The sequence below is a fragment of the Pinus tabuliformis genome, chromosome 3_2, assembly GCF_031772625.1.
Source record: "Pinus tabuliformis cultivar Carrire ecotype Pingquan chromosome 3_2, CPIR1, whole genome shotgun sequence".
Taxonomy (NCBI): domain Eukaryota; kingdom Viridiplantae; phylum Streptophyta; class Pinopsida; order Pinales; family Pinaceae; genus Pinus; species Pinus tabuliformis.
This window is the reverse complement of record NC_142302.1, coordinates 204,299,476-204,326,380: the sequence shown is the minus strand read 5'-3', so window position 1 is coordinate 204,326,380 and position 26,905 is coordinate 204,299,476. Positions and strand designations below refer to the sequence as shown.

At 41.8% G+C, this 26,905-nt stretch overlaps 1 protein-coding gene across 1 annotated transcript in view; it reads right to left on the bottom strand.

The window, feature by feature from the left end:
• The window catches only part of AAR3 (defective in cullin neddylation protein (DUF298)), a 135,168-nt gene that overhangs the window by 27,224 nt on the left and 81,039 nt on the right, over positions 1-26,905 (bottom strand). Inside the window, 1 exon segment of the mRNA XM_089416135.1 lies at positions 7,475-7,520. Within this exon segment, the coding sequence (XP_089272261.1) occupies positions 7,475-7,520 (46 nt within the window).

The following is a 26,905-nucleotide window of genomic DNA, read 5'->3' as shown; positions in this document are numbered from 1 at the left end:
ACGTGACCTGCAGCTAGACCTCCAACAGAAGCATCCCAAACGGTTACTCCGCTGTCGGTGCCGACGTCCTGCGGTTACCTGGTTTCGAGGCTGTCCCTCTCAGGCTATGTCACAAGGTTCGTCGAACTTTAACCTTGAGGTTCGAATTTTGGCGAACCTTAAAAAAAATTTGAGGTTCGGCGAACCTCATCGAACCTCATAGCCATTGACCAAGTCCATAGATCAAAACTCATAACTTCATGTCACAACTCAAGCTTGTAATTTATCCTTGCAGTTTCCATGTCCGTGATAGCATTTTTGATGTTTACTGATGTTGATTTCTTACTATTTTATCCTATAATTCATTATATATATATATATATATATATAGACGAACCTAATGGCGAACCTCATCAAAACATTCGAACTCAAACCGAACCTAATCATTGCCGAACCCGAACTCGAACCCGAACCATGTGACATTGCTCTCAGGCGGTTACCTGTTTTCCGAGGAAGGAACTGCAGCTGTCACCATGGATTCGGAGGAAGTTGATTATTCGGAGTCCCCGCTGGCGGAAAGCTCCATCTGGCACTCCACGTTTGCCTCATCAGGGGGTTTACACAGTGAGCACTTATCTGCTAGTCTGGAGCATATGTCGCCCACCATCGACCCTACTCTCCCCACCTCCCTTTACCCTGGCGAACCCTCCTCCTGGAACTCATTTGCGGTCCCCTCTCCTGCTTCACTAGGGTTTCTGGCGGATTGTCTACAATCTTCCCCGGTTAGTGCTTCCCCACAAGCGCCGGTCATACCCTCCCATCCCCCTCCCCCGATTACCTCTCTGGAGCTCCCCTCCCTCTCGTCAGCAAACCCTCCCATCTCTATCACAAACCCTCCCTCGGGTCCCTCTGCCCCCTCTGGTAGTTATCACGCGGTCCCTCCCCTCCCGGAAGCTTTCCCCTCTCTTGGGACCATCCCCCCTCCCCCTCCCTCCTTCCCTCCCCCCGTGGGTTCTCAGGACACTGCAAATCCGGGCCGTATGTCCTCCCGCCCTGCCAAGAAGCAGCGTTGTTTCAAATCTACGGCGGAGGACGTTTTCCTTCGGCTGGAAGAAGACATTCAGTGGGGCGACGTCATGGATCTAGCGGACTGTGTCCTGATGGGTCGGATTAGAGGCAGACATGCTTCGGCTGCAAAATTAAAACAGTGGGCGACCGAGATTTGGGGACCATATCTTGCGGAGATGCCATCGGTCCAGACTTTTGTGCGAGGATGGTTTGCACTCCGCGTTGCAAGAGCGGACCACACGAGCTGGGTTCTCTCCTCGTTCTGGCATTTTGAAAAAGCCCCGGTCCTCCTCAAACGGTGGACACCCCTCTTCGACCCGGAGACGGAGCTTTTAGGCATTGGACCAGTTTGGGTCCGGCTCCCGGGCTTACCTCCGCAGTACTGGTCGGAAGATATTTTCAAAAGAATCGGGAATGCCCTTGGCACCTTCATGGAAACAGATAAGTCCTATATTGCATCAGGCTCTTTGGCATTCGCAAGGATACTTGTTCACATGGATACCAGGGGGGGCGTGCCTGAACATATCACTATTCAATGGAAAGCTACTTCTAGGAAGCAGAAGTTGGACTATGAAGGTATACCCTACAGATGCAGAAGGTGCCACCAGGTGGGACACCTATTCAGGGACTGCCCCCTCCTTCAGAAGTCTCAGCAGACTGCTCCAGGCCAGGAGCTACCCTCCTCTGAAGGAATGCCAGATCCTCCGGCTGCTGTGGCACCCAGAGCGGATAACATCATCAACTCGGATACGGTGGAAGCGCCCCAAGCCCCCCGCCGCAGGAAGCAGACATCTAAAGCGCCCAGGCCTCCATCCCCTCCGCTGACGCGTTCAAAGGCAGCAAAGGGAGCGGTCTTCTCCTCGGGTATGTCCACTTTTTCGTCTGCCTCTATTTCTCATTTTGCATCATTGAGTTTATCTTCGGCTGGCATCCCCCCCCCATCAGGCTCCCTCCCCCCTCATCCCCGTCGGCACAGGACCTGGTAAAGGTACCCTGTTCATCCCTCCTCCCTGTCGGCTCACTGTATGTTACCTGCCCCATCCCCGGACATACAGGCCATCCTTCTTTATCCTCCTCCCCCTCTTTCCCCCTCCCTTCCTTTCCCTCGCCGTCCCCCTCTGTAAACTCGTCTCCGAGATACCCTACCCGATCGTCCACAAAACTGAAAATCTCGGACTCCGTTGGGATGCCGGTGGATCCCCATCTCTTTTCGCCTAAGCAGGGGCGCGGTCGACCCTCCTCAAAATCGATTGCTCAGAAACAAACGGAGGAAGACATACTCCTTGGCAAACAAAAAACTCTTCCCAGGGCCCTTAGAGCGCAAGATACCCTCCCCCATCCCCCTCCATGATTATTTTGTCCTTCAACTGCAGAGGGTTGGCCAGCCCGGACAAAAAAATGGCACTGAAGCGACTCTTACTCTCAAACCCTGTGGACATTATCTTCTTACAAGAAACTTTATGCAAAGCAGACTCGGCATCCTCCATTCTGGGTTCATGGCTGCCTGGGTGGACTTTCTCGGCCATTGATGTCTCAGGCCGATCAGGAGGCATAGCTATAGGCTTCAAGAACAAATCTCTTATGCTAAAAAACATCTGGGGTGGAGGGGGTTTTCTGGGGGCAGAGATATACTCGAGAGACTTGGAGGAAAATCTCATAGTATTAAATGTCTATGGCCCCTGTGTAAACAGAGAGCATTTCTGGCAAAAGCTCCTTGGTTCCCCAATCCTTCAAGCGGAGAACATCATTCTGGGTGGAGATTTAAATTTCTCTATAGGGTTCTCCGAATCCTGGGGACATCTAGCTCAAATTGATCCCCTCTCTGATTACTTTGGGCAGCTACTTGAAGATCACCATTGGATTGATCTCCCTTCAGCTAAGCTCCAATACACTTGGAAGAACAACAGATCAGGGGATCAAAGCCTAGCGAGAAGGCTGGACCGTTTCATCATGAAAGAAGGGCTCTGCTCCCTTTTCCCTCGAGCTCGTCAATGGGTGGGAAGTGGAGGGATCTCGGACCATAGGCCCATTTTCCTGGAAATAGAAGCAAGACAACGAGCTCAAAATGCCCCATATAAATTCAATGCAACTTGGCTCCGGGATCCATCATACTTAAAGTTGATAACGGATTACTGGAATGCTCACCCAATCTCTGAGAATATGGACCCAGCCAATGGTTTGGTTAGAAACCTCACAGAAATCAAAGGAAAATCTAGAGAATGGGCGAAAACAAAGAGGAAACAGGATGATCAGATTCTCTCCCAGGCGGAACAAGCAATTGAGGCCCTTGAAGAAAATTCAGATGGAACCTATATATCTCCTGAACAGAAAATTTTTTTTGAAGACCTAATCAAAAGGAGATCTCAGATACTCAGAGATAGGGAGGACTCTTGGAGACTCAGGAGCAGAGCCATATGGCTCAAGGAGGGGGATGAAAATTCAAAATTTTTCCACCGTTTTGCAAATGGGCGAAAGGCGATCAACACTATTTGGGAACTGAAAGATGAACAAGGACATCAGGTCAGCAGTCAAGGGGAACTTGCACATCTTGCATCCTCACATTTTAAGAATATATACAAAGCTCCAGGACAAGCAAATCTCTTGGAAATAATGAGGGTTGCAGAACTTTTCCCAAGATTTGTGGATGAGGATGAGGCGGAGGAGCTGACTAAAGATATCTCTCTGGCGGAATTGGAAGCCACTATCAAAGGTTTCCAAAAGGACAAAAGCCCGGGTCCTGATGGCTGGACTATTGAATTCTTCTCAGCCTTTTTTGAGCTTATTGGAAATGACATCCTCAAGGCCATTAACCACTGCTGCCACAATGGATCTATCCCCTCTAGCATCAAAGCCACTTTCATTGCACTCATCCCAAAATCTGATAAGCCAGTATCTTTTAATGACTTCAGGCCTATCTCGCTCTGTAATTGTCTCTATAAGATCCTGGCCAAAATTCTAGCGAACAGGCTTAAACCCATCCTTTCGGCCAACATATCCTCTGAACAATTTGCTTTTCTCCACAAGCGCCAGATCCATGAAGCTATTGGCACTGCACAAGAACTCCTCCACTCTATGAAGAGCAAAAACCTAAAGGGTATGATCCTCAAGGTGGACCTCTCAAAAGCCTTTGATAGGGTAAATCTTCTTTACATCAGAATGCTCCTCACTCATCTGGGTTTCCCTTACCTATTCATCAAAAGAATCATGTGCTGCATCTCTGATGTATCTTTCAGTGTCCTCCTTAATGGTTCCCCCACCCCTTTTTTCACTGCTGAAAGAGGGCTCAGACAAGGCTGCCCCCTATCTCCCCTACTTTTTTTACTCATCATGGAAGGTCTAAGTAGATTGATTGCAGCAGAACACAGAAGAGGTCGTATAAAAGGAATCAAAATCACAGACAACTGTTTCCTCACACATCTCCTGTTTGTGGATGATGTGCTAATTTTCTTAAATGGAGGTATGGCTGATTCATCGGCATTACATCAGGTTTTCGATCTCTTTCAGAAAGCTACAGGGATGGTAATAAATGTTCAAAAATCTACCCTTTCAGCGATCAGTTGTTCTCCACAAGAAGTCATCTATACCAGGAATCGCTTTCCTTTCCAAATTCACCCAATGGAGGAAGGGCTTAAATACCTGGGATTCCGGATCAAACATGGAGGTTACAGAATAGCAGATTGGATTTGGTTAATCTCTAAGGTGGAGAAAAGAATCAATGTCTGGTATAACAGATACCTTACTAGGGCAGGCAGACTCATTCTAATTAAAGCTGTGCTGGAAGCAACGCCGGTGTACTGGATGTCTTTGGCGTGGATACCTAGGGGGATACTATCTAGGCTTCAAAAAATTTGCTGCAGATTCTTATGGAAGGGATCAAATCAAGGAAATCTCTTTGCCTGGGTTAAATGGGACTCCATAGCTAAACCAAAAAAATGGGGAGGATGGGGAATTAAGAGATTAGATTTTTTTGCAAATGCTCTCGCTGCAAAAATGGGATGGCAACTCCTCACGTCCAATAGCCTCTGGCAGAAAGTTGTCTTGGAAAAATATATTGCACCTGAAAGTGTCTTCAGCTGGATCCGCAGGGAACATAGGGGAAGTGGTAATCACTCCATCATCTGGAAAGTTGTCCTAAACTCTCTTCCTCTAATCAGGGAGGGCTTGACTTGGAGAATTAAGCAGGGAAACTCTGTTCGCATTGGTGTCGACCCCTGGATTGGTTGTGGAAACATGCAAAGACTATCAGAGCGGCTCCTAACACATCTAAGGGATCAAGGAGTCACGCACATTGCCCACATTGCTGACCATGGAAATTCTGGTTTCCTCCATCAAGCTTGGAGGTCTTCCCGCGATCTCCACATTCCGGATCAATGGAGACAAGAATGGAATTCTTACACTGAGGCTCTCTCACAAGCTCACATCAGAATATCGGAGGGAGAAGATGAGATTGTCTGGGCCCATGCAAAATCAGGAACATACTCCCCAAAAGAAGGTTATTTGCAGCTAATGCAACATCACCAGCCAGACATCTCACAGCCATGGTGGAAATCAATCTGGCATCTAAAAGCCGCCCCCAGAACTCGGCTACTCATGTGGGCTATTCTCTCCAACAAGATTCCTACTGGGGCAAATCTGATCAAAAGGTCCTTCTATGGCCCCTTCTGGTGCCATCTCTGCAGAAGTAACGAGGAAGATACGGAACACTTATTTCTCACCTGTCCGGTGATTCTTGAATTATGGTCACTCCTCTCTTCTCGTTCCCCCTCCCTTCACCTGTGGCAAGGCCAGACTATCGCTGAGGCTTGGGGTAACTGGCAGGTACAGCACTCAGGAAAAGACAGGAACATACCTCTCCTCATGTGTTGGTCAATCTGGATCGCAAGAAATAGAGCAATTTTCGACCAAAAAATCCCTCACTGGCCGATCACCATTGCCCACATATTAGCAGACCTCGCTCTCATTCCTGATGATCCTCCTCCGGCCCTCCCTCGATCCATCACCCCTGAACTCATTGACAAATCTTTCCCCTGGGCATATTTTGATGGCTCAGCCCAAGAGGATGGCTGTGGGGGGGGAGGCATTCTTTTCTTGCGTGAGAACCATTCTTTCTCGCTACAAATTCCACTGGGAAGAGGCACAAACAATTATGCGGAACTCTCCACTGCAAAATTTCTCATATCCTTTGCACTAGAGAAAGGATGCACAAAATTACAACTGTTTGGTGACTCAATGATTGTTTGCAATTGGCTAACAAGAAAATCAAATTGCACTGCTTTCTCTTTGAGACACATCCTGGATGAGGCACTCAGACTAACAGATGCTTTTGAAAATTTTGACTGTCGACATATATACAGGGAGCGCAACACTCGGGCGGACTACCTATCCAAACAAGCAGCGCAGAGGCAAGAAGAGACCTGGTTAATACAAGAAGATCGGGATGGTACCTTCTTTCAGCACTATCACAGACCCTTTGTTGAACAGGCACAAAGGGATGCTCACATTTGAAAGGGGTCCCAACATGCATAATTTTACTGTTTATTTTGTTTATATGCTTTTACTTCTTTCTGGTTAAAAGACTGTTATGGACTATGGTGATAAAAACAAAACTATTATTATTTTTTTGTAAAATTTTGGGCAGCAAGCTACAGCTGCACAATGATGTCTGAACAATGAAAACTCTATGCTGTTTATCTTTATTTTTGATCTTATACCTCTCCAAACTCCCTGCGTGGACAACAGTTTGATGAGAGGAGAGAATACAATCTAGAATATCTGGTTTTTCTAGTGGCTTGGAACAATGACAAGTCTATTTTGGTTTTCACTGAGAGGCAAACAGCCTCGGTATGCATATGCATAGCATCTACAAAATGTAATTTCTTATGATTAATAGAAATTGCGACTTTTTCTACGGGAAAAAAAACAAATCAGTAAAAAATCGAGTAATAGAGTAATTTAACTATAAAAAAAAAAAAAAAAATTAATAAATATATAAAATAAAATTAATTAATAACTAAATTAAAAATAAATAAATAAATAAAGTTATTAAATCTAAATAATGGAGTAGTTAGTTATAAGAGTTATAAAAATTGGGGTAATACATAAATAGTAAGTTTTAATATTATTTACATTTATAATATTAATAATAAATTAATTTTAATTCAAAAATATATTATAGTTTTTAGAAACACAAAATAACAGCCTGGCGTCACATTTCTGGTAACTAGACATTTAATTTTATGGCAAAGAAATTGCAAAACAAAACAAAATTTACAAGCATAAAGTATACTTCTACAATTTCTATGAGGCAATTAAATTGTTTTGGATTAGCAGACAAAAACATTGACATAAAATCCACTCTTCTTTCAATGGATACCTTGACAACTCTATAGGTCCTAGAAAGGCCAAATACCACAACTGAATAATATACCTGTACATATGTTCAACAAAATCATCAATGAGAACGGGCCAAGCACCTGCAGTGTATGAGAAGACATAATATGTATCAGCCCTCTGCCTGATGTCAATATCATTGAAAAGGTATAAAAGCAGCAACATGATATTGCAAGTTCGTCAACCGCTATCAAATACATTTTACATTTCAACTGAAAACAAAGGTATTTAGGGTATTTTATGCAAACAAAATATAATGTCCTGGAAGAATACAAGTAATAAACTACAATTCTTAGATGAGGTTGATTCTTATCTGAAAATAGCCATAATTCTTGTAATAGACAATGGTTAGAATAGATATAGGTTGATTTATCTGGGTTAGAGAAGTTTGATTTTTCATTTTGGAGCAATAGTCAATGCAGTCAAATTCAAAATAGCAACTTTAAACTTTTCAAGATTCGATTGTTATTAAACAGCCCATAAACATTGTTGCCAACAAGACTGCCATATGTTTTATTTATTTACTTTATCTTAAAATATTTTACACCTTTAATTAAGGAAGAGCTTCAAATAGAGACAACATGAACACAACTATTGGTAATGCAGGAGTACGGTTTTTTACCATGGAAAGGGACAAGAAGCTACTCAACAACTCCGAGGACCCTTTTGAAGGGTATCCCGTCTTCTCCTTCTTAGCTTTCAAGGTTACTCCAAAAGTGTTTACACCATGTTTGAGGATGCTTCATATGATGTGGAGTGCATGGTGCATGGATGACCCTCAATTCTATTGTGATGGGTATAGACATGGAAGGTGGCTCACTCATTGGTTGCCACACCTTGTATGGATACTTGTGTGGCATACTTCATTCTGAGCCATGATGACATTCTTCATGATGCACACAGGATGATTCAGTGGCGTGCTTGGAGGATGACTTGCCTTGGAGGAGTGTTGAGCACCCTAGAATAAGGCATTGAGCCCTAGATGGCATGGGAAAGCTTGGTTGCTTGTGTGGAATCTTGTACTTGACTTGAGAATACTTCATTTGAAGAGTGATCATATATAGGTCGGGTGGACCTAAAGGTATACATGTCTTAAGAGGGCACACTGGAGCTTTGGATGTTTTATGAGGATTGTTCGGCCTTAGAGCTTTGCTTGTTGAATGTATTCACATTGGAGATTGCCATGTATCTCTTAGATTTGGAGTACTTCAGATGTGAGTCTCTTGGATTTGGAGTACTTCAGATGTGAGCCTTTTTAGTAGGTAGCTTATTGAGGACTTGATCCACTCTATGATTAATATTATAAGTCCCTCTCACCTCTCCTACACATAGAGGGAAGAGAGTCATTTCATCATCTTGTACTTTGTACCTGTTCTATCTTGATCTCACATGCTCGAGATACAAATGTTGTGTAAGGAAAACTCATCACCCAGTGTAGTCCTTTTATATTTTTCACTGTCTTAGGTGCTAGGTCTTGGAGGAAATTCAAAGGAAAATCTAGGGTTAGGGTTTTACCCGAATGTGGCAGAGCAGCTACAGTTTGTTATAAACCTTAGAGAGGCAAAAGAAGCATTTCATCTTGTATATTTTGTAAGAGAAGACTACAATTTTATGGTAACTAGAAACCCAAGTGCTATTTGGAAAGTTTATTGTGGAGAAGAGAGGTGGAGATACCGTGTAAACTTGTGAGATGCAAGTGTAAATGCCTAGGAAATTTTTTGGTGGAGTAACCTGCATTGGTTACGAGTGATTCCTAGCTAGGAGGAGGTGGTGTCTATCATTTTCTATGTTTTCCATGGTTAGGGTTTGAAGACCCTGAATTGTACCAGCATGTGATAAGATGTTGGTATGTACATGTACATCTCTTGTACACAAACGAAGTGTTTCAGCAGTCGAAATATTGTGTGCTTGCAAATTTGACTTTCAATTTTATGCTATCTTTTATCTTCTTGAATGGGCAGACTCTAGCACTTCTTGTTCATGTTATTTCAAAAAATATACTACTGAATTTGTTAAATTTGATAGACTAGGAGTAAACTCAAAAATAGATTAGGGCTTTCAAACGCACATGAACAGCTAAGCAAGTTGAACGACCAAAAGAGAGAGCAAGGATTCAACCTATTGTTTGATTGATATTGTGGTTCTGAAATTTATTGCTACATTAATTAAATTCAACAATTACTTGGTTAATTGAGATCATAAGGGATCTAATCACTTAGGCTTGGAAATTTTCATATGGTATCAAATGACAAAGATTACCTCTCTGATAGAGATTCTCAAGTGTTTGCAGCGGTAAATCCACCTCCAGAAAGAAGGGGCAACAATTAGAGGGTTTCAAAGTTGTATTTTAAATTTAGGAATTTGTGCAATAGATCTCAAAGATAACAACGACGTGCCTCAGGTTTGAGGAAAAATGGAATGGTGCCTCAAATTTCTTATCATGGAAGGTGAGTGTTACACTCTTTCTAGAAAAGAATGATCTCTGGGATATCATCAAGGACATTGTGACTCTGCCCACAAACCCGTAGCAGTTGGCAATGCATAACAAGAGTGGGATGTGAAGGCCAAGCAGATGACCTTGGATGCCATAAAGCATATGAGTCATGTACCTGAGAAGAAGATAGCAAAAGAGATGTTCGATGCCCTGATTAGTTTCTACCAGAGTCAAAACATGAACAAGAAAATTAGGGAACAAAAGCAAATCCATGGTGATAACCAAATCAGACACAGTCACCAATTACCTTATGAAGGTCACACAAATTCGTAATCAACTTGTAGAAATTGGGGAGAAGGTTGAGGATGCAAAGCTAGTGAACATGGCATTAAATGGATTCCCAACTTCATGGGAATCATTTTTCAAAGGTGTTTGTGCTCCAGAAAACCTTCCTGACTTTGAGAAACTATGGAATGATTGTATCCAAGAGGAGACTTGGATGGAGTCAACAGCCAACAAGAAGGTTGGTGATGAAAACCTAACTCTATTTGGTCAGTTATATAAGGGTGGAGGTAAAAGGCCCAACAAAAGTAAGGGAAAGAGTGAAGAGTCAACCTCATAGCCAGGAAAGAAAGAAATGAGTACAATCAAGTGCTTCCTTTGTCATAAGAATGATCATTATCAATCACAATGTCCAAAGAAGAAGGGTAAAGGGAAGCAATGACCAAAATAGGTAGCAGCCTCTGCAAGAACTAAGCAGAACAAGTCCACTACTAAGTTTGAAAATAATTTCTAGTTGGTATCACACCTTTCTACTAGCGTGATTTCAAGGAATGCTGGTATGTGGACAATGGGGTATCTCAACATATGAAATTAGCCTAGCAATTGTTTTATAGTCTTAAAAGAAGAACTCGGGAAAATAGGTTGAGTTTGGTGATGATGCCAAGTACCTAGTTGTAGGAATTGGTACTATTCCCTTCTATCTCAACTCAAGTAATTCTTTAGATCTGACAATATCTTGTTTGTTCTCGTTCTCAAGAAGAATTTGCTTTCGTTCCAATCATGGAGGATAAGGCCATTGTAGTTGACTTCAAAAACTAGCCAGTTCTCATCATGCCAAAGGATTCTAACTCAAATATAGCTCAAGTAATAGGGGTTAAAGAACGTAATTTGTATAGGTTGTAGTGTCAACCTATTCTCATCATGCCAAAGGATTCTAACTCAAATATAGCTCAAGTAATAGGGGTTAAAGAACGTAATTTGTATAGGTTGTAGTGTCAACCTATTCAAGCCCCGATGCATAACAATGCTAGCTTATACGAGTTGTGGCACAAGAGGATGGGGCACCTACATCATAGGGTGTTTTGCATATTGTAAGGGAGATAATCATAGGTCTTTCAAAGTTCAGTATTGAGAAACATGGTGTATGTAGAAGGTGCATGCTTGGCAAGCATATCAAGGTTGCTCTCCCAAGCAACGGCCATCAATATTTACTTTATTGATGATTTCTCTCTAAAAGCTTGGATCTACTTCTTAAAGACCAAGGATGAGGTTTTTGGCAGATTTTAGGAATTTGAATCTCTAGTGGAAAACTAGACAAAAATGAAGATCAAAGTCTTGAGATTGAACAAAGGGGAAGAGTATAACTCCAAGAAATTCTAGGGTTTTTGCAAGGAGATAGGAATCAAGGAAGAGTTGATAGTTGACAGTTCCATACAACCCACAACAAAATGGGGTTGCAAAGTAGAGGAATAAATCCGCCATAAGGGCCATTAAGGATATGACACCAGGCAAAGGCATGCAACACAACAATATTAATCCAAAACCAATGTCCTCAAAGGATCTTGGAGGACAAGACACCAAAGGAGGCATTCACTAGTGTGAAGATAGAGGTGAGTCATTTATGGATCTTTGCTTGTCCAATTTATACCCATTTACTAGTAGAAAAAAGAACTAATTTGAAGCCCACCAACTTGAAGAGTTTATTCGTGGTTTCCAACGATACTTCAAAGGCTTACAGCGTCTATATTCCAAAGCAGCAAAAGACAATAGTAAGCCAAGATGTAAAGTTCAAAGAAGTGTTTACAACCAAGAAGTTAAATGAGCCTATTCCAGTGACAGAGGATCAGTGAGAAGCTTTGAAGGTTGAGTTGAGGTCATGAATGATTTCCACAGTAGTACACCAACCTTCAAATAAAGAGGGGGGAGACAAGAACCCCTTCTACTTTCGTCAAAAGACCTCAATGGTTTCCTTAGATGTTGAGGGATGCTTAGATGCATGTGGAGACTCCTTGGAATACATTCAAAGAGAGCAAACCTCTGAAAAAAGTTTCTAGATTGCATGGCATCGATAAGAAACAATCTAAATTTTAACCCTTTCAATATTCAAGAGGTAACATGCTAGCAAGGTATGATGGAATGCCATAGTGGAGTACATCTCCATCTTGAAGAATGATGTTCGGGACGTGGTGCCAAGACCGAAGGAGAAATCAATTCTGAGTTCTAGGTGGCTCTACAAGATTAAGCATGTAGTAGATGGCAACATTGAGAAGTTCAAAGCAAGGTTTGTTGTGAGAGGGCTCTCCTAAAGAAAGAGTGGACTCTGAGGAAATATTTGGTCCAATCGCCACGAATATTTCCATTAGAGCAATTATGGCCTTGGTTTTATTTATGGTGTGGAGGATACATCAGATGGATGTGAAGAAAGATTTCTTTAATAGGATCATTGAGGAAGAAGTGTACACGAAGCAGCCTCAGTGCTTTGAAGAAAGCGGAAGAAGTCCCATGTTTGTTTTGCAATGAGTCAATTCATGGCAGAGCCAAAGCGGGAGCATTGGGTAGCAACAAAACATGTGCTAAGTTATTTGAGAGGCATAGTGGAGCATGGGTTTTAGATATATTGATGTTAGTGAAATGACATTGTAGGGTTATTCAAACTCTGAATGGGCAGGCAATGTAGCAAATAGGAACAACACCTCAAAGTGTTACTTTAGCAAACTTTTGTGGCACTTAGCTTAGTAAAGGCAAAATACATGATAGTTAGTATTGCTAGTTGTGAGCCAATTTGGCTTCGCAAATTACTTGTAGGATTGTTTGATTAGGAGTTGGATCCTATAGTTATTTACTGTGATAATCAAAATTATACCAAACTCTCTGAGAATCCAATGTTTTAAGTTAGGGCCAAGCATATAGACATCGGGCACCACTTCATATGAGATATGAAGGGAGCAAAGAAGCTTCAATATATTCCCACAAATTAGTAGGTAGTTGATATTATGATCAAGCCCTTAGTAAGAGGGAAGATTGAAGATTTCAAAGACAGACTTGTATTGGTGCAAAGCTCCTTCCTTGCTAAGAGAGTGTGTTGAAATTATAGGGGGCGGGGTCGGGGGCGGCCAAGGGGGGTGTACTTCTCATGATTTGATGGTGATCAAACCTTTTTCTAGATTTGATGAGGTATTAATCATGTTACAGTCCTTTGGTGGTGCACCCTAGGTTCAAGCCTAGGTTGAGCTCCTATTTTATCATTGTGTTGTTATCATGGTGGGATTACTTATAGGGACAACATCTTATTTGCATGGTACAACACTTGACGGAGCACACCCACCATATTGGCACACATGTTCATGTTGATTCAATCATTTGGTGACTATTAGGAGTTGTACTATGATTTTTATTACAACATTAACCTTTGAGCACAGATGTTAAATCAAAGGATAATATAATCAATTTTATCCATATTAAGGTATAATCAATTTTATCTAGATTAAGGTCAATTGCTTTAGTGCCCTACTTCACTTGGCAATGGTTCATACTTGGAGGGCTCTATTTGAAGGAGAACGGAGTTTTGGATGGAGAGCTCCCCTATTGGGCACAATTGTCAAAGGTTCCCTGCATTATTTTATCATTATTGGAGAGGTTGGCACACTTATCTAGGGTGTTCTTCATCCGGAGATTGTTTTATTGATTGTGGGTGGCAAGAGATAATTACGTAGGATAATTTTCTCCTAGGAACTCTCTCATCATTATTACATGTATATTTTAGCTACACTTGGCATCTTTTTACCTCTATTTGAAAGTGCCTTCACCTTTTGACTTGGCAAGTTGGCATATATATTATTTTATCTGAGGTGATTATGAAGAAGCTTCAGAGAGGAGCATGTGGCATTTTTGGAAGGCCACACTTGACATATTGCAAGCTCTTACTCAGTATTATTTTCATGATTGGAGCATTGTCTTGAAGGACACACCTGTGGAGATGCTACACTTCCTATTTTGGGGTTAGGCCACATCTTTTTTCATGGAACACTCCATGTACTTGGCACTTCACACATTCATCCATGGAATTGGTTGCCTTGGGATACACACATGTGGATTGGTTGCATGCATCTTGTGGACCACAACTATTTTTTGATCGTTGTTATGGAGCATTCTCGCAAGAGGATTACTTTATTGTTTCATCACTCATGCATCTTGGGGGGCACACTTAAGGAGCTCTTCTAGGCGGACCCTAGAGCACATCCACCTATGTTAAAGTTATTTTATTATACTTTTGCATACATGCATCTTGGAGGGTCGTTTCTATGTAGACCTATAGCATCTTCGCTTGGTTATCATGTCTATTTTTATTTGCATACCCTCTCTTGGAGATTTTTCTTACTTTTGAATGAGATAAAGTTCTCTTTGAGAGGCTAGTGTCCACATAGTTTGACATAGTCAACCATGGATTGAAGATGTTGATGTTTATAGCTCAAACAGGTGTTTCTGCATAGGTTAGGTGCCAAGCATACAAAAGATGTTAGTTCGCCTCTTTTGGTGCTTGAATATGAGGAGAGTGATTAGTATGATTTATTTCCTAAGTTTAACTTAGGAAAAAGTACATTATTTGATTTACTAATTGATGTTGTGTTAAAATTGGCAACTAGGGCCAAACTCCATGTGGGTCACCTCATTTATGGTAGTTGATATTTTTCCTAGATTCCTCTTGTCGAGAGGTGTAGGATTGATCTAAAGATCATCCAATTCCAACAAGTATTTATGGAGATATGAATTTATTTGTATTTACTTGACAAATTGTCAAGGTCGGCCAGCAGTTAAATGTGTGGCACACATGCCCAGTGAATCATATAAATACAAGAGAGGTTGATTCATTTTCTCATCATCTCATCTCACTCTTTCTTCTCTCTCTCTCCTTATTATACAAGGAGCAGTTCACACATGGGAAGATAGAGGACGCATTAGGGCAAGGAGGACGTTGAAAGGAGGACGCAGAAGCTACTGAAGGTCTCTTTGACCTGCGTTGACCAAGCGTTGACTCATCAAGGGTGCGGTTTTGGTGTGGCTGCCTCTCCTAGGCAGGCTACAGATTTTGGCACAAAAATCGAGGCAATCCATCCACAGGTTTGACCAGCGTTGACTGCCCTAGTTTTGGGTAACAGGTTGACTTCAATCAACAGCAGTTTAATTGTGTTTTTGGGGTTGTTCAAGGCTTATTTCTTCAAGCTATTCGAGGGCTAGTTGACCAGAAACTGACCAAGCATATTGGAGGTCAATTTCAACTCGTTTGACCAAGTTTGACTTTGTTGATCTAGGGTTTGTTGCTGTTGATATAAAATTACAGAATTCTGATTTTGTACTATTTCTCTCTATTGAACTATTGACGATAAAAGAAGATTTGATCAAAGGGTTTCCCCGCATTGGGGTTTGTCCCTGGCTAGCCGCGACATCTTGTATCTCTTGTCTTGGCTTGTTTTCTGTTGATCGTTTAATGTTCTATCTGCACTTTACTTAATGCATATGTGATTGCTAATTTGTGGCTAATAAGAAGAAAAGAAGTAAATTGTTCTAAGCATAGAACATACCATAATTTAACATGGTATCAGAGCTGAGGTGAAGACAAAGCCCAAGCAAGAGCAAGAGCAAGAGCAATCACCGAAGAGAAGGTTGGCAAGGCTATCCTAAAAACTTCATGGGGTCCTCAACACTCTTCCCCGCCAAAGACAAGCTCCATGAGAAGTCTGACTATCACGGATGGAAGATGTCTCTCAATCTAACTTTAGAAGATCAGGAAGTGTTGGACCATGTGAGAGGCAATGTTGTTGCGCCTCCATCAAATGCATCCGCTGCTGCCAAAAGCAAGTGGTCCAAGGGAGAAGTCAAAGCAAGGAAGATCATCCAAAACTCTATCGATAAGCGCCTGGTGGCCTATGTGTCCGAGCTGACAACCTCCAAGGAAATCTAGACTGGTGAGTTTATTTAAAGTTAATGATGCAAATCAAGTTTGTTCCTTAGGAATAAGCTAAAGGAAATTAAGAAGGGCAAAGATGAGAGTATGCAAGCATATTTCTTAAGGATCACCGAGATCAAGAATGATCTCTTATCTATTGGGGAAGTAGTTCCTGATAGGGAAATGACTATCACAACTCTTGGAGGACTGCCACCTGAATGGTATATATTCAGGACTACTCTTCTCAACAATAATGTCATCCCAGGATTTGAGGAATTGATGGCTAGATGTATTCAAGAAGAGACAAGGATGGAAGAGCAAGAAATGCCCGCACTTAATGGCCATCCCTCTGACTTTTCTTCTCATGCTAATAGAAGAAACAATTCTAGGGCTAAATCCAAAGGAAAGGCTAGACCGAAGGGTGGAAGAAAAGGACGATGTTACAATTGCAATAAAATGGGCCACTATGCGAGGGAGTGCCCTGATAAAAGGGACTCACACCATGATGATGACCAAAATCACTCTCAAGGCAATCAAAGGAATGGCAGGTCCAATGGCAGAGGTAAAAGAAATGTCGAAAATCAAGGAAGAGGACAACCCTTCAAGAAGGCAAGAAACTCCAGGTATGAATCTAACGTTGTTAACAATAAGCAAGATGAATATTGTCTACCAGCGGCCCTCTCTACTACTGCTCCCCTGGACTCGCTGGGAAATTGGCTTATTGATAGTGGTGCCTCAAGGCACTTCACTGGTTACAAAGAAGCTCTCTCTAATCTGATAGAGAAGGAGACCAACCTGGAAATTGTTCTCGGGGACAACGCAAAATATCGCGTGAAAGGCGTAGGGAATGTCGCTCTTAAATTGAATCAAGGTAATACAATTCATTTGCAAGAAGTCCTATATGTGCCTGATCTCAAAAAGAACCCAGTGTCCGTTTCTGCAATGGAAGACAAAGGCGACAAGGTGACCTTCATTGATGGCAAGGTACGTGTATGGAAAAAGAATTTTAAAGAAGCTTTCACTCTTGGTTTTCGAGTCGATTCATTATATCAGGTCGGAGGAAGTCCGTTGGGTGTCATGTCTTGTGACACATCACTTCATTCTGAACTATGGCATTGGAGGTTTGCTCACCTTCATTATAAAGCTCTACCCAATGCAAGACAAACAGTGACAGGGATGCCCGAGTTCTGAGTAGAGCAAGAAGGTGTATGTCCTAGATGTGCCGAAGGGAAGCTCAAAAGGGGACCATTCCCCTCAAGCCAAAGCAAGACCTTCGATATATTGCAGTTGGTTCACTGAGACATATCTAGTATGATGCCTGTGAACTCCTTGGGAGGATATTTATATTAACTCACTTTTACAGATGACTATTCTCGCAAGACTTGGATATACTTCTTGAAAAAGAAGGATGAAGTGTTCACTTGGTTTCGTCACTTCAAAGCCTTGCTCGAGAATCAAACCGAAAAGAAAATCAAGATCTAAGGACTGATAATGGGACTGAGTATGAATCCAATGAGTTCCATGACTTTTGCAAAGAGGCTGGCATTAAGAGGGAGACTACAACACCATATACTCCTGAGCAGAATGGTGTGGCGGAAAGGAAGAATCGTACAATTGTGGAAGTTGTCCGTGCTATGCTTCACGATCAAAGACTTCCGAAGTTTCTATGGGCCAAAGTTGCAAATACCGTCGTATATGTGCAAAACCGATGCCCTCATCAAGCATTGGGTTCCAAGACTCTCGAAGAGATGTTCACTAGTAAGAAACCTGACGTATCTCATTTTAGAATTTTTGGAAATCCGGTATATTTTCATGTGCCGAAGGAGAAGAGGAATAAATTGGGTGCATCTGGAAAGAAAGGAATCTTCATGGGCTATAGCGAAAACACTAAGGGCTATAGAATCTATGTGATTGGTCAAAGGGAAATCAAGATTAGCCATGATGTCACCTTTGACGAAGATATGGCTCTTAGCAAAGTTGACAATCTTCCTACTCAAAGGGGATCTAAAGAAGCTGACACCAGGGAACCAAAGGGAAAGGAAGATGAGATGATGCCCAATGTGGAAGAACCTATGGATCCTATTGATCCCCCTCCGCAAGAGCCTTCCTCTTCTAGGAAGAGGCCTTCATGGCTAAGGGGGGCACTTGATGATGCTGAAGGGCACGTTGCACCCAGGAGAACCTTCCGGGAAAGTAAGAAGCCGACCAGGTATCAGGGATACTTGACAATCATGAGCACGATCATCCAAAATGAGCCTTCGTCATTCGCAGAAATTGTCAAGCATCAAGTATGGAAGGATGATATCACTAAGGAGTATGAGTCCATCAGTTTTCGCTTCGAAATGGCTTTACAAGATAAAGCGTGCAGTTGATGGAAGTGCGGAAAAGTATAAGGCTCGTTTTGTCGCTCGTGGCTTCTCTCAGAAGGAAGGTATAGACTATGACGAGATATTTGCACCTATTACCCGATATACCACCATCCGCTCAATCATAGCCCTTGCTGCTTCGCAAGGATGGAACCTACATCAAATCGATGTCAAGACCACGTTCTTACATGGTTCGGTCAAAGAGGAGGTCTATGTGGAGCAACCCGAAGGATTTGAGATTCATGATCGAGAATCTCATGTGTGCAGATTGAAGAAAGCCCTCTATGGGCTAAAGCAAGCACCCCGAGCGTGGTATGAGAGAATCAATAGCTACCTAATGAAGTTGGGATTCATTAGGAGTGAAGTTAACCCTAACCTTTAAGGTTGAAGATGAGAAACCTCTCATACTAGTGTTGTATGTTGACGACCTCTTTCTAGCAGGTGCAGACCCTCTCATTCTCAAATGTAAGAGGGAGTTGGCTTTCGAGTTCGGGATGAAAGACCTAGGACTGACGCACTATTTCCTAGGACTGGAAGTCTGGCTGAAACCAGGGGAGATTTTCCTATCTCAAGGAAAATAGGTGGTGAAAATATTGGAGAAATTTGGCATGGTGGACTGCAAGCCCGCCACTACCCCGATGGATCTTGACTTCAAGAAGTTAAGCGGTAGTGCTGCCGGACCTATTTTGCGAAATGCTACTGAGTATCGTCAACTCGTCGGAGCATTGATGTTCTTGGTGAACTCCCGTCCAGATATATGCTTTGCAGTCAACATGTTGAGTCAACATAGGGTTGAGCCTCACCACACACATTGGATTGGTGCCAAGAATCTGTTGAGATATCTTCGTGGCACAATCACTCATGGGTTGAGATACACTGCCGGAGATGTGAGACTACTTGGATATACTGATGTTGATTGGGTAGGCAGTGTGGTGGACCGAAAGAGCACTTCCGGGTGCTATTTCTCTTTGGGATCTGCCTCGATATCCTGGATGAGCAGGAAATAGAAGTCGGTGGCTTTGAGCACCACCGAGGCAGAGTACATTGCTGCTAGTATGGCCTCCTGTGAGGCAGTCTAGTTGTGAAAGCTCTTTAGTGAGCTGTTTAGATTTACATTGGATACCATCGTGATCCTGTGTGACAACCAGAGCGGGATTCGTTTATCAAAGAATCTCGTATTTCATGATCACTATATTCGGGATATGGTGCAGTGGCGAGCAAAATGCTCCAACATATCGGTACAGATGAACAAGTTGCTGACATTTTGACAAAGCCCCTGGGAAAGGTCAAATTCTCGACTTTCCGAGAACGACTTGGTGTCATTCAGAGACCCTCTTATGAGGGTAGAGTATGATGCATTGAGCTCTGGGTGCTCCAGGGGGCGCGGGGTACTTCTTGGAGCGACATGCAACCACAAGGCGTCTCACCATCCCCTGGTGGTGCACTATGTACAGGGTGAAAGGTTCAACCCTCCCCTATGACACCTCGTGGCGACTGTAGGACAAGATGATTAGTTTTCCTGTGGGCGAAGATGATTAGTTCTCTGTGGCGACTGTGGAACAGGATGATTAGTTCTCCTGTGGGCCAGGATGATTAGTTCTCCTGTGGGCCAAGATGATTAGTACTCTGTGGCGACTGTGGAACAAGATGATTAGTTCTCCTGTGGGCCAGGATGATTAGTTCTCCTGTGGCGACTGTTGGACAGGATGATTCGTTCTCTTGTGGACAGGATGATTAGTTCTCTTATCGAGGCATCCTACCCATGCAGTCTAGGACTCATGGGAAGTACCTCTCATCTGATCAATGAGTAGGGAAATGGGGTTAGGGACCATTAGTAGTACTATCGATGGACGCATCGTTTTATCTACCGTACTCCCTATGCTAGGATGACCTCCATTAATCTAGGATCAGTGAGAGTGGTATGACACACTCTGAGATTGAATTCGGCCCTCGGGTCAGTGGAGGATGGTATGATACATCCTCGATCATTTCTTCTTCTTCATAGTTCGAGCAGAGCAAAGCAGGGCCAAGCAGTGCAGGGCAATGCATTTGATGGCTAGGATAGTAGTGACGATCAGACGGATTGCATATGGAGTTCTCCCTAGTTGAGAGGGAGTGTTAAAATTGGCAACTAGGGCCAAACTCCATGTGGGTCACCTCATTTATGGCCGCTGATATTTTTCCTAGATTCCTCTTGTCGAGAGGTGTAGGATTGATCTAAAGATCATCCGATTCCGACAAGTATTTATGGAGATATGAATTTATTTGTATTTACTTGACAAATTGTCAAGGTCGGCCAACAGTTAAATGTGTTGCACACATGTCCAGTGAATCATATAAATACAAGAGAGGTTGATTCATTTTCTCATCATCTCATCTCACTCTTTCTTCTCTCTCTCTCCTTATTATACAAGGAGCAGTTCACACGTGGGAAGAAGGAGGATGCATTAGGGCGAGGATGTAGAAGCTACTGAAGGTCTCTTTGACCTGCGTTGACCAAGTGTTGACTCATCAAGGGTGCAGTTTTGGTGTGGCTACCTCTCCTAGGCAGGCCGCAGATTTTGGCACAAAAATCGAGGCAATCTGTCCACAGGTTTGACCAACGTTGACTGCCCTAGCTTTGGGCAGCAGGTTGACTTCAGTCAACAACAGTTTAATTGTGTTTTTGGGGCTGTTCAAGGGTTGTTTCTTCAGGCTGTTCGAGGGCTAGTTCACCGGAAATTGACCAAGCATATTGGAGGTCAATTTCAACTCGTTTGACTTTACTGATATAGGGTTTGCTGCTGCTGATATAAAATTGCAGAATTCTGATTTTGTACTATTTCTCTCTGTCGAACTATTGAAGATAAAAGAAGATTTTATCAAAGGGTTTCCCCGCATTGGGGTTTGTCCCTAGCTAGCTGCCACATCTTGTGTCTCTTGTCTTGGCTTGTTTTCTGTTGATCATTTAAGGTTCTATCTGCACTTTACTTAATGTATATGTGATTGCTAATCTGTGGCTAATAAGAAGAACATACCATAATTTAACACGCTGGCTATTAAGCCAAGTTTCTAAGAATATATAATTTAATTATCTAAGTAACTTAGATCTAATCTCTACCATTGATCTCAAGTGAGGCTTAGGATCTAATCCTACCCATTGATCACTTAAGAGATTAGGGTTGGGAATTTGGCTTAATAAAATTATAAATTAAGCCTAACGGATAGGTGAAAGACACATTGTGATTGAGAGAGTGATTTTCTCAAAATGTGAGAGGCATAGTGACTTAAGAGAAGAGAAAAGTGTGCAACAAGTGTTTTCCATAAGAGAGATTGTTGAAGGTTGAGTTCTAGCAGATAGAGACCAAGATTTTGGAGGTAGAGGCCAAGTTTTCTGTGAAGACTGGGTTTGTGAGGAGAGGCCAAGTTTTCCAGTCCATGTGGAGGAAAGGAGGTCGAGTTTCCCAATGTGCAAGTCATAAATGTGGAGGCTGATTTCTTGCAGATGAAAGCTGAGATTTGCCAGGGTTGAATATTTTCCTAGAAAATCGAATTTCTGGAGGCCTAATTTCTCTAGAGGTTGAAAAATCCAATGGGCCAAATTCCAAGCTCAAAGAGTGTTGTTTTTTCTATGTATTTCTCTAGGTCAAGGCCCTGATTTTCCAGATTTAATAAAGTGAAGGAAGATTTGTTTGGGCAGAAATTTATGTTATTTATTGTGGCTGATTTTCTATTTATTTCCGCTGCAAATTTATTTGTGAAGTTAAAATGCCAATGTATTTATCAATGTTGCATTAATCATTATCGGGATAATATCGGCGCGAGGAAAAAATCGGAAAAAATTGGAATTATCGGGAAATAATCGTTTGGTACAAAAATATTCATTTTTTTCATTTTTTTTCAATTCTTTTAATATCTAAACCATCTACAACATAAAATAAATACATTGACACATAAATATGATAAAAGAACTAATATATAAGATGTTTAATATCATTTCTAGTGCTAAAATCACACATAACATTGAATCATGTCCTGAATAGTAAGTCCTGACTCCTGAGTCCCAACTCAGCCTCAAAATAATGTCATATACAATAAAATGAAGAAAATAACTGAAGTCTAATCCTATTTATTTCCTCTGTCCCTCTTGCAAGAAAATGCCACAGCTTTCCCCTTCCCTCTAGATGTAGATGATGGTGCTGGTGGAGTTGGCAGTGGAGTCTGCTATGCTCTAGAAGCTGAAGAACTAGAAGTAGGAGCTATAGGAGGTAGACCATGTCCTCTACTAGTGGCAGGGGTAGCCCCGGCAGGTGGTGTCACCTAGAAACATTACAATCTCCCAATCCTGAAATCCTGAAAAACTCTGATAAGTCTGCTGGATTTTGAATGAAATTTAAAATTATACTTTCTCCATATGAAATCCAATGAGGCCGGAACCACTCTCAAACATTCTGAGTCATTTCATGGTAATGTTAAAAATTTAACTAAAAGGATGAAAATGAAGATTAAGGAGACTGTCACTTTTACTTTAAGAATTTAACATTACCATGAATAGCATATCAATACTAGGGCCTAGACTTGATCATTAAGCTGCGCCACTCAAAAATTATTTGTGTCATTCAAAAAAAATTGCATTTCAAACATTTAGCATCCCTTAAAAAACCAAAAGAAACATTATAAAACCTCGCTGCCGGAGACCCCCACGATAATTTCGATTGTTATTGCGATAAATTCGAATTTATCGCGATTATTTCAATTTATCGCGATAAATTCAATAAAAATCGGCAAAAAAAATTCCGGCGATTATTTCGTATAGTTATCGCGATTTTATCGGGACAGCGAAAAAATCGCGATTATTTCAATTTATCGCGATTTTCACAACACTGGTATTTATTGTCAACAGTTTTCAAAATTTTATGGGTATAAAATAATTGTTGAAGAAAAATATATCAAACCTAGTATTAAAAGTTAGAATTGTATCAGAGCACTAGAAGCTCTAACAAGAAGATCAGACTATCACAAGAGTTCATAGCAACAAATTATTATCTTTCCCTTAGTACATTTTAAGGGGTTTTGAAATTGGATATTTGATTTGGAGGTTTGCAAGGATGGCTCCAACAAGGTTAAGGTATGAAAACCGGTTGGAGGGGGCATCCATCTATAGTCCCTAGAAGGAGAGGATAGCATTAGTGTTAATGGAGAACGAGATTGGGAGTTTGCGAATAGCACTCTCACTCCTATTGATGTTGCAGAACCAGTAATATTTAACCAAAAAGACGTGAAGGCCTAGAGAATCCTGAACGGAGTGAAGGATCATGTGATCACTCATCTCTCCATAAAAAAAACAGAAAATGGAAGTGGGAAGCTTTGACCAAGCTATAACAAATCAACAATGCAAACAGAATAACGGTAGAAGCTGAGAAACACCAAGACATCCAAGTCAAATACAATTATTACATATCTCACCAGGATCACATAGGTCTGAGATGAATTGGATGCAATTGGGGAGAGAGTGTCAAATGAGGCGATGATAAGGACAGCCCTAAATGGATTTTCCAAGCCAAGGGCATCCTTCATTAAAGGGATCATAGCACATGAGAATCTACCTAGCTGGGAGAGGTAATGGGATGACTTCATATAGGAGGAGATTTGAGAGGAGTCTCTTCATGGGAGCCAATCTAAGGGTGATGATTAGAAACTTACCTTTGTCGGTCCAAAAAGAAAGGGCAAGGGGAAGAAGCCCACAAGAGGAAAGAGTACCTCAAGAACTAGAGAGGAGGACATGAGCAAATTCAAGTGCTTTACATGTCACTAATTTGGCCACTATGCAGGTCAATGTCTAAACAGGAAAAAGCGCAAGGGGATGACCCAGGTTGTAGCTTCAATAGATACACGGGTGAGCAAATTTGCCAACAAATTCGAGAAGAAATTCTCACGTGTATCTTGAGTTTCTACCACCATAGCCAAGGGTGTGTGGTTCGTGGACAATGGTGCTTCTCATCATATGACATGATCATGTGATTTTGTTAAAATTGGCAACTAGGGCCAAACTCCATGTGGGTCACCTCATTTATGGCAACTGATATTTTTCCTAGATTCCTCTTGTCGAGAGGTGAAGGATTGATCTCCGATTCCGACAAGTATTTATGGAGATATGAATTTATTTGTATTTACTTGACAAATTGTCAAGGTCGGCCAGCAGTTAAATGTGTGGCACACATGCCCAGTGAATCATATAAATACAAGAGAGGTTGATTCATTTTCTCATCATCTCATCTCACTCATTCTTCTCTCTCTCTCCTTAGCTTTGGGTTATACAAGGAGCAGCTCACACATGAGAAGAAGGAAGACACTGAAAGAAGTACGCAAAAGTTGTTGAAGGTCTCTTTGACCTGCGTTGACCAAGCGTTGACTCATCAAGGGTGCGGTTTTGGTGTGGCTACCTCTCCTAGGCAGGCCACAGATTTTGGCACAAAAATCGAGGCAATCCGTCCACAGGTTTGACCAGCGTTGATTGCCCTAGTTTTGGGCAGCAAGTTGACTTCAGTCAACAGCAGTTTGACTGTGTTTTTGGGGTTGTTCAAGGGTTGTTTCTTCAGGCTGTTCGAGGGCTAGTTGACCGGAAATTGACCAAGCATATTGGAGGTCAATTTCAACTCGTTTGACCAAGTTTGACTTTGTTGATCTAGGGTTTGCTGCTGCTGATATAAAATTACAAAATTATGATTTTGTACGATTTCTCTCTGCTGAACTATTGAAGATAAAAAAAGATTTGATCAAAGGGTTTCCCCGCATTGGGGTTTGTCCCTGGCTAGCCACCACATCTTGCGTCTCTTGTCTTGGCTTGTTTTTTGTTGATCATTTAATGTTCTATCTGCACCTTAATGTATATGTGATTGCTAATCTGTGACTAATAAGAAGAAGAAAAAAAAGTAAACTGCTGCATAGAACATACCATAATTTCACAGATTTGTTCACCAATGTTTCAGAGGCAGACTCAAAGCTACATGAGGAGCCTGGCAACAATGTTAAGTGTGCAGTAGAGGGGATTGGTGTTGAGAAATCTAGGGCAACTAGATTTGGTGTGATTTCTCTCTACTTTGATAACTGCTTATGATATTCTTTTCGTCAACTTGTAGTTTTGATTATGGCTAGCTTCTTCATTTCTTGATTATTATTGTTTTCTATTCATCAAACAGTTACCAAACAAATGAAGATCAATAGAACATAGTAGACACTAGATATAGGCTACTAGTCAAGGCCAAAACCTCTCCTGGAGAGGAAAGAGTACCTCAAGAACTAGAGAGAAGGACATGAGCAAATTCAAGTGATTTACATGTCACTAATTTGGCCACTATGCAGGTCAATGTCTAAACAAGAAAAAGCGCAAGGGGAAGACTCAGGTTGTAGCTTCAACAGATACATGGGTGAGCAAATTTGCCAACAAATTCGAGAAGGAATTCTCACGTGTATCTTGCCTTTCTACCACCATAGCCAAGGGTGTGTGGTTCGTGAATAATGGTGCTTCTCATCATATGACATGATCATGTGAGTTGTTCACCAATGTTTCAGAGGCAGACTCAAAGTGACATGAGGAGCCTGGCAACAATGTCAAGTGTGCAGTAGAGGGGATTGGTGTTGAGAAATCTAGGGCAGCTAGATTTGGTGTGATTTCTCTGTACTTTGATAACTGCTTGTGATATTCTTTTCTTCAACTTGTAGTTCTTATTATTATTAGCTTCTTCTTTTCTTGATTATTATTTTTTTCTATTCATCAAACAGTTACCAAACAAATGAAGATCAATAGAACACAGTAGACACTAGATATAGGCTACTAGCCAGGGCCAAAACCTCTCCTAGAGAGGAAAACCCACAAGTAATTCTTCTCTTCTTATAGAATCTTCAAATGATGAATTCCAAGACCTTTCAGACCCAAGACTGAGACCCCTCCAAGACCAAGTCAACCTTCCTTTTGATGAGCTTTCCTTGCATAGCTTCTAGCAACAAACTTCGCCCTTTCATCAGCAACTTCAACCCCCAGCAATAATTCCAGCCTTCAGTACAGGGATACAATTTTCGACCCCTCCTGCAGTAGTTGCATCTTCGCACGTGTGGGAGAGAGAGCCTAGTTTTGACCTTCTTTCTTCTTTGCTTGGATTGCTTCTTCTTCCTTAGACAAATGGATGATGTGTCTTGCTCTTTGATCACAGATTTCAGCCTTCCTTGGAGATCTGAAATTTCACCCTTGATGCTGCAAAAACCCTAGTTTCCCTTTCACACATGTGAGAGAGATTGACCCAAAAACTTTGTTTTTTGTTGTCTTCTAGTCTTTGACTTGTCCTTTGCTTCTCTTTCTTGTTCTTCTCCTTGAGATCAAACTTTCTTGGATGATTCTTCAAATGAGGTTGAGTTCTTATAAATAGGCTTCTTAGGAGGTCAAGTTACCCTTCATGAGGCTGACTT